The sequence below is a fragment of the Piliocolobus tephrosceles genome, unplaced genomic scaffold (genome assembly GCF_002776525.5).
Source record: "Piliocolobus tephrosceles isolate RC106 unplaced genomic scaffold, ASM277652v3 unscaffolded_7711, whole genome shotgun sequence".
In the NCBI taxonomy this organism is placed as follows: domain Eukaryota; kingdom Metazoa; phylum Chordata; class Mammalia; order Primates; family Cercopithecidae; genus Piliocolobus; species Piliocolobus tephrosceles.
In genome coordinates, this window is record NW_022335065.1 from 160 (window position 1) to 7,814 (window position 7,655).

The 7,655-nt window shown below is 55.0% G+C and overlaps 1 protein-coding gene across 2 annotated transcripts; it reads left to right on the plus strand.

Moving 5' to 3' along the window:
* Positions 1 to 480: 480 nt before the first annotated feature.
* Positions 481 to 6,603, plus strand: LOC111531978 (peptidyl-prolyl cis-trans isomerase FKBP8). Of its 2 annotated transcripts, none has more exons than XM_031935148.1 (7): positions 481 to 677; positions 769 to 857; positions 1,479 to 1,696; positions 2,139 to 2,311; positions 5,016 to 5,093; positions 5,566 to 5,697; positions 6,106 to 6,603. In XM_031935148.1, exons 2-7 carry the CDS (start codon positions 793 to 795, stop codon positions 6,190 to 6,192), a joined length of 753 nt encoding a protein of 250 aa, XP_031791008.1. In that variant the 5' UTR covers positions 481 to 677; positions 769 to 792; the 3' UTR covers positions 6,193 to 6,603. The 2 variants fall into 2 exon arrangements, with proteins under 2 accessions (XP_031791008.1, XP_026305753.2); XM_026449968.2 differs by having other exon boundaries at positions 482 to 677; positions 1,476 to 1,696.
* Positions 6,604 to 7,655: the final 1,052 nt, after the last annotated feature.

Genomic DNA, 7,655 nt, shown 5'->3' on the forward strand with positions numbered 1-7,655 from the left:
TTTGTATTTTTAGTAGAGGCGGGGTTTCACTGTGTTAGGATGGTCTCGATCTCCTGACCTCGTGATCCGCCCGCCTCAGCCTCCCAAAGTGCTGGAATTACAGGCGTGAGCCACCATATCTGGCCGAGACTGCGTTCTTGCCATTTTGAACAGATGCTGGCCTGAACTTGTGATTCTCCCACACTGGCCTCTCAAATAGCTGGAAACCCGGCCAGCCTTAGTTTTCTTAAAAAAAAAAGAAACCAGACCAACCATTGTTCACGGAGCTGGTCCCTAGCACCAGTACTGTCACCCTGAAGTCTGTCCCGTCCTGCCCAGTGTCCTGCCTGTGGGATTCCCCACTGTGGTGGCCATGTGGCCACTGGAAGTTTGTCTCGTGCCCCAATGTTGGGCCAGCACCCTCTGGACAGCTAGTGGCCATAGCTGAGGGTAGGAGTGGGGGCTCAGGGGAGCGGCTGCCTGTTTGAGCCACCAGGTGACAGGCTGCATGTCCCTGGACCCTGGCAGGGAACGGGCTGTTGAGGAAGAAGACGCTGGTCCCAGGGCCGCCAGGTTCGAGCCGCCCAGTCAAGGGCCAGGTGGTCACCGTACATCTACAGACGTCGCTGGAGAATGGCACACGGGTGCAGGAGGAGCCGGAGCTGGTGTTCACTCTGGGTGACTGTGACGTCATCCAGGTGCGGACTGGGGCGGGACAGGGCAGGGGCGAGGGGCGCGCCTCACTGGGTCTGAGTCTGCCTGACTGCCGGCTATTCCCACGCACCCCAGGCCTTGGATCTCAGTGTCCCACTCATGGACGTCGGGGAGACGGCCATGGTCACTGCTGACTCCAAGTACTGCTACGGCCCCCAAGGCAGGTGAGAATCGGCCATCCTTAGGGTCTTTGCAGGTCTCAGGAGGGGGACGGGTGGAGTGGGTGTACCCCTCAGTTCATCATATCTATCTGCCGTCTTATAGACGAAGAAACTGAGGCTGGGTGAGGTGGCTTATACCTGAAATCCCAGCACTTTGGGAGGTTGAGGTAGGAGGATTGCTTGAGGCCTGGAGTTCCAGACCAATCTAAGTAATATAGACTCCATCTCTATACAAAAAAAGTTTAAAAACTGGCTGGGTGTGGTGCACACCTGTAGTCCCAGCTACTGAGGAGGCTCAGGCAGGCGGATCACTTGAGCCCAGGTTTTCGAGGCTGCAGTGAACCAAGATTGCACCACGGCACTCCAGCCTGGGCAACAGAGTGAGAACATGTCTCTAAAAAAAAGAGGAAAACGGAGGCTTAGGGAGAGGAACTTGTTCGTCAAGTCCCACAGCTCCAAGGCGGCAAGTCACTTCTCCTGCACTTTACTGAGGAGGGAATGACAGAGGGCGGAGGGTAGACAGATCTGGGGCTTGAGCCAAGCTCGCTCCTTCTAAGCTAGCCCAGCAGGTTTGGGGTCACCAGGTCTGAGTGTTGCCCCTGCGTGCCCCCACCCCACTAGCAGGAGCCCATACATCCCCCCGCATGCGGCCCTGTGCCTGGAGGTGACCCTGAAGACAGCCGTGGATGGGCCTGACCTGGAGATGCTCACGGGGCAGGAGCGCGTGGCCCTGGCCAACCGAAAGCGGGAGTGCGGCAATGCCCACTACCAGCGGGCGGACTTCGTCCTGGCTGCCAACTCCTACGACCTCGCCATCAAGGCCATCACCTCCAGCGCCAAAGGTGACTGCTTGGGTCAGATCCCCACCACCTCCCCTGCAAAGGTGTCCACTCCATGCCAGAAACTTCCAGCCCCAGAGAGCCTCAGACTCAGAGCATTCTAGAATAGCGCAGAATATGAGTAGATCCCCAACTACCCCTAACCTAGGGCCTGTTGCAGACTCATGGTATATCCCAGACCAGTAGAGTGTTGTGGAATGCAAGTGGATATGGGGACGGGGTGACAGTAGACAGGGCCAGTTCACACACACCATGGGCTAGGCCCTTGCTTGCTTAAGGCTCCATGTTGTAGCTTCCTCAGGAGAGCCCCAGGAAAGCGCAGCCCTTGGTCCTGGGTTAAAATTGGGGAAACTGATGCCAGAGAGGCAGCCTCCACAGAGGGGTGGGTGTCGGGGAGTCTGGTGGTGTGGTGACGGCCGCTGTGGCGGGCATTGTCTCCCAATAGTGGACATGACGTTCGAGGAGGAGGCACAGCTCCTGCAGTTGAAGGTGAAGTGTCTGAACAACCTGGCGGCCTCGCAGCTGAAGCTCGACCACTACCGCGCGGCGCTGCGCTCCTGCAGCCTTGTGCTGGAGCACCAGCCAGACAACATCAAGGCTCTCTTCCGCAAGGGCAAGGTGGGCCACACCGGGGTGCCAGGCCAGGTCACTCAGGCCAGGGTATAGGGGGTGGTCCCCAACCCTGCATTTGAGAAAGGCATAGGTATCAGCCAGCTGAGCTCTGTGGGTGCAAGTGGAGAAACTGAGGCCCAGACGGGTGCAGGAGTGTGGCCTGGTGACAGCAATTTATTGGCTGAGGCCAGATTCGATCCTCAAGTCTTGTGTCCCCAACCTTTGGCCCAGTGTTTTTTGTTTGTTTGTTTTTTTGAGACAGTGTCTCACTCTGTCACCCAGGCTGGAGTGCAGTGGCGTGATCTCAGCTCACTACTGCAACCTCCTCCTCCTGGATTCAAGTCATTTTCCCGCCTCAGCCTCCCAAGTAGCTGGAACTACAGGCGGGAGCCACCACGCCCAGTTAATTTTTGTATTTTTAGTAGAGACGTGGTTTTGCAAGCAAGACTCTCCAAAAAAAAAATAAGGGCGGACATGACCATGCACATGTCTTGCTCTGTCGCCCAGGCTGGAGTGCAGTGGCATGATCTCAGCTCACTGCAACCTCTACCTCCCGGGTTCAAGCGAGCACATCCAGCTTATTTTTTTGTATTTTTAGTAGAGACGTGGTTTTGCCATATTGGCCAGGCTGGTCTTGAACTCCTGACTTCAAGTGATCTGCCCGCCTCAGCCTCCCCATGTGCTGAGATTACAGGCGTGAGCCACTGCGCCTGGTTTGGCCCAGTGTTGAGAGCTCCTCACATAGAACCCTCCATGGATCCCATTTTTTCTCAGAGTAAAGGTGGAATCCTAGTCACAGCCCTGGGCGTGGTGAGTCACGTCTATAATCCCAGCACTTTGGGAGACCGAGGCAGGTGGATTGGTTGAGCCCAGGAGTTCGAAACCATCCTGGTGAACATGGTGAGACCCTGTCTCTAAAATAGAAAAAATAAATGAGTAGGCTGGGTGTGGTGGCTCACGCCTGTAATACCAGCACTTTGGGAGGTTGAGGCAGGTGGATCACCTGAGGTCAGGAGTTCGAGACCAGCCTGGCCAACATGGTAAAACCCTGTCTCTACTATAAATACAAAAATTAGCTGGTGATGGCAGGCATCTGTAATCGCAGTTACTTGGGAAGCTGAGGCAGGAGAATTGCTTGAGCCCAGGAGGCGGAGGTTGCAGTGAGCCGAGATCGCGCCACTCCACTCCGGCCTGGGAGACAGAGCAAGACTCCATCTCAAAAAATAATAATAATTTAATAAATAAATAAATAAATAATTAGTTGGACATGGTAGTACACACCTGTAGTCCCAGCTCCTCGGAAGGCTGAGGCTGGAGGATTGTTTGAGCCTAGGAGTTTGAGGCTGCAGTGAGCTATGATCATGCCATTGCACTCCAGCCTGGGCGATCGATCAAGAACCTGTCTCTAAAGGAAATAAAAAAAAAAACAACCTATGGAAACATCCATTCAGCCTCTCGCCAGTGGAGGTGGTGAGGGAGGAGGTGGCGAGGTGAGTGCCTAGATCTCCAGCTGAGACAGATCCACGGGGGAAGAAGGAGCATGTTGCGGGGGGCCAATGCCAAGCTTAGTGTGCACTGATGGAGTTTGAGGGCTAGGGGAGCAGTTTGGGGATGGCTGGAACCCAAGGATATTACCAGAGCTGCATTTGGGACTTGTATGAGTAGCCAGGAACCTGGCCGTTTTTTTTGTTTGTTTGTTTTTGAGATGGAGTCTTGCTCTGTCACCCAGGCTGGAGTGCAGTGGGGTCATCTCAGCTCACTGCAACCTCTGCCTCCTGGGTTCACGCCATTCTCCTGCCTCAGCCTCCCGAGTAGCTGAGACTACAGGCGCCTGCCACCATGCCCGGCTAATTTTTTTGTATTTTTTATTTTATTTTATTTTATTTTTTTTTGAGACGGAGTCTTGCTCTGCCGCCCAGGCTGGAGTGCAGTGGCCGGATCTCAGCTCACTGCAAGCTCCGCCTCCCGGGTTCACGCCATTCTCCTGCCTCAGCCTCCCGAGTAGCTGGGACTACAGGCGCCCGCCTCATCGCCCGGCTAGTTTTTTTGTATTTTTTAGTAGAGACGGGGTTTCACCGTATTAGCCAGGATGGTCTCGATCTCCTGACCTCGTGATCCACCCGTCTCAGCCTCCCAAAGTGCTGGGATTACAGGCTTGAGCCACCGCGCCCGGCTTTTTTGTATTTTTTAGTAGAGACGGGATTTCACCATGTTAGCCAGGATGGTCTCGATCTCCTGACCTCGTGATCTGCCCACTTCAGCCTCCCAAAGTACTGGGATTACGGGTGTGAGCCTCCGTGCCTGGCCTGGTTTTTTTTTTATTTATTTTTTATTTTTATTTTTTTTTTATTTTTAGACAGAGTCTCACTCTGTCACCCAGACTGGAGTGCAGTGGCATGAGATCGGCTCACTGCAACTTCTGCCTCCAAGTTCAAGCAATCCTCCCACCTCATCCTCCTGAGTAGCTGGGACTACAGGTGCATGCCACCATGCCTGGCTAATTTTTGTATTTTTTAGTAGAGACGGGGTTTCACCATGTTGGCCAGGCTGTTTTTATTTATTTATTTTTTGAGATGGAGTCTTGCTCTGTTGCTCAGGCTGGACTGCATGACACCATCTTGGCTCACTGCAACTTCCTAGGCTGGGTTTCTTGAAGGACAGTGAGGCCGAGGTATGGGTCCAGAGTGATGCCACCCCTTTCCCCTTACAGGTGCTGGCCCAGCAGGGGGAGTACAGTGAGGCCATCCCCATCCTGAGGGCGGCCCTGAAGCTGGAACCTTCCAACAAGGTGAGCAGGACAGGGGCACCCTGGGACTTGCTCGGCTGGGAAGTCCTTCCTGTGGTCTGCCCCAGTCTTTCTTGCTGTGGTTCTTTGTTGTGTTCCCACCTGGGCAGTGTCACGGGGTAGGTATCTGAAGGGTCCTGGTCAGCTTGTGAAGACCCTCATGATGGCCACATAGGCAGTCTGGGCTTTCACCCTTCCAGCGGCTGAGGGCACTGCCAGCCTGCTCCATGCCAACGTCCTTGGCCTTCCTTCCAGATCCTTCTGTCTCCTGGCTACTTTGTGCTCTGCTTCATCGACTGGCTCCCTAGGAGGGATGGGGTCAGCAGCCCTGACTTTGCTAAGCCCAGAAAGGGGCAGATGGGACCCCCATGTCCCAATGGTCCCAGCACCCAAACAGCCTAGGGTCCCAGAAGGGCAGAGTGCCAGTGAAGATAGGTTGGCCGCTGCGTGTTCTCAGCTTCCCTGCCTTTCACAGACGATCCACGCAGAACTCTCGAAGCTGGTGAAGAAGCATGCAGCACAGCGGAGCACAGAGACCGCCTTGTACCGGAAAATGCTGGGCAACCCCAGCCGGCTGCCTGCCAAGTGCCCTGGCAAGGGTGCCTGGGTAAGCTGGGGCACAGAATGGGCAGGGGCTGCATGCAGGGCATGCCTACCAGAGGGATTTTATTTTGCATACATGAATGTCCTTGGAGACTGGGCCATCCTGGGTGATGCAGGAGACAGGGAGAAGGCCCAGCCCTGTGTGATCATGAGTGGAGTTGAAGGTGGAATTCAAGCTGGAGGGCTGCAGGTGGGGAATGGAGCCTCTTCCAGGGCACGAGGGGCAGTGTCCTGGAGGAGGGACCATTTGATTTGGGTTTTGCTGTGTGAGTAAGAGTTTGCCAGAAAGTGGGAAATACATGGTTAGGCAATGATTTGTTGGGAGGTCTGTTTGGGCTATGCTGGCAGCTGAGGCCCCAGAGGCTGGTCTTGACCTCCCTCCACCCTTCTCTCCCCTCCTTTTTATCTACAGTCCATCCCATGGAAGTGGCTCTTTGGGGCGACTGCTGTTGCCTTGGGGGGTGTGGCACTCTCTGTGGTCATCGCTGCCAGGAACTGACCGCCCAGGTGGCCGCCACTCCCTCTGCACACCATGGACCCTGCCCTGCGCTCCCCAACTCCCCCAGGCTCCCTGTCCACTGCCCTCCCTGGTCTAGCCCCCTCCTCCGGGTTAGGGGAGCAAGGATTGGGGGTCGTGCAGCCCAGCCAGCAGGAGGGACTAAGGCCCTCTAGGAGGAAAGCCCAGAGGGAGGGGCCCTCATTCCTTCAGACCCAGTTTTCCCCCACCCTCCTTACTCTGCTGGGCTAGGTCTCTGCCAGGGCCGGCCTCGGTTTCTCCTCAACAGGCCTGGGAGCAGCCCTTACCCTGCCTAGTCCCTGCCTGAGTGCCAGCCCCCCCGCCCCGCCTGCCGCCCCCTGTCCAGGCTCCCTCCCCGCCACAGTGAAATAAAGCCTCCCATCCTGCAGTTTCCACAGACTCCTGAGCTTTCTTCTACCGCCACCTGGGGCTGGGCCAGAGAAAGCCTGTGATGCACCTGGAGTCACACAGCATGGTGGATGTGGTTGAGCCAGCTGGAGCTAGGAGTCTCCTCTCTGGGCACAACACACTTGCTCTACAGAGAAGAAACTGAGGCATAGAGAAGTGGGGTGATGTAGCAGGGAATAAGTGGGTTGAGAGGTCTGACTCAGCTGGACTCTGGGGGTGTTCCTGCCCGGCTCCACCCGTTACCCCAGCATTCACTGTTTCCTTACCTGAAATCCAGGACCCCAGTGGGTCCTAACTTGAGGCTGCTGCATGGGTTCTGTGGCATCATTGCTTTACCTAGTGGATGTGCTGAATTCGATAGACAGATGGTAGGATGACGAGCACAGGAATTTGAGGCTTTAGGGAGCTATCATTGCACCACTGCGCTCCAGCCTAGGCTGGAAGACCTCACAAGAGTGAGGTCTCTCTTTTTATTTTTTATTTATTTGTTTTTGAGACAGAGTTTTACTCTGTCGCCAGGCTGAAGTACAGTGGCACGATCTCTGCTTACTGCAACCTCTACCCCTCGGGTTAAAGCAGTTCTTCTGTCTCAGCTTCCCGAGTAGCTGGGACTACAGGCGTGCGCCACTACGTGCAGCTAGTTTTTGTATTTTTAGTAGAGACAGGGTTTCACCATGTTGGTCAGGATGGTCTTGATCTCTTGACCTTGTGATCCCCCCGCCTAGGCCTCCCAAAGTGCTGGGATTACAGGTGTGAGTCACCGTGCCCAGCTCTTTTTTTTGTTTGTTTGTTTTTTTAAAGAGGCGGGTGTAGTGTCATGGCCTGTAATTTCAGCTCTTTGGAAGCCAAGGTGGGAGGGTCGCTTGAGCCCAGCTTCGTCAACATAGAGTCCATCTATGTTTTTTTTTTTTTTTTTTTAAAAAAGAGCGCCAGGCACTGTGGTTCCCACCTGTAATCCCAGCACTTTGGGAGGCCCGGGTGGGTGAATCACTTGAGCTCAGTCAGGAGTTCCAGACCAATCTGCCCAACATAGTGAA

Bases quoted from the DNA above. Each gene is read 5' to 3' on its own strand.
- LOC111531978 (XM_026449968.2), top strand. From the start codon at position 793: ATGGACGTCGGGGAGACGGCCATGGTCACTGCTGACTCCAAGTACTGC. The intron at 1,697-2,138 runs GTGACTGCTTGG...GTCTCCCAATAG, and splicing joins CATCACCTCCAGCGCCAAAG to TGGACATGACGTTCGAGGAG. The intron at 2,312-5,015 runs GTGGGCCACACC...TTCCCCTTACAG, and splicing joins CTCTCTTCCGCAAGGGCAAG to GTGCTGGCCCAGCAGGGGGA.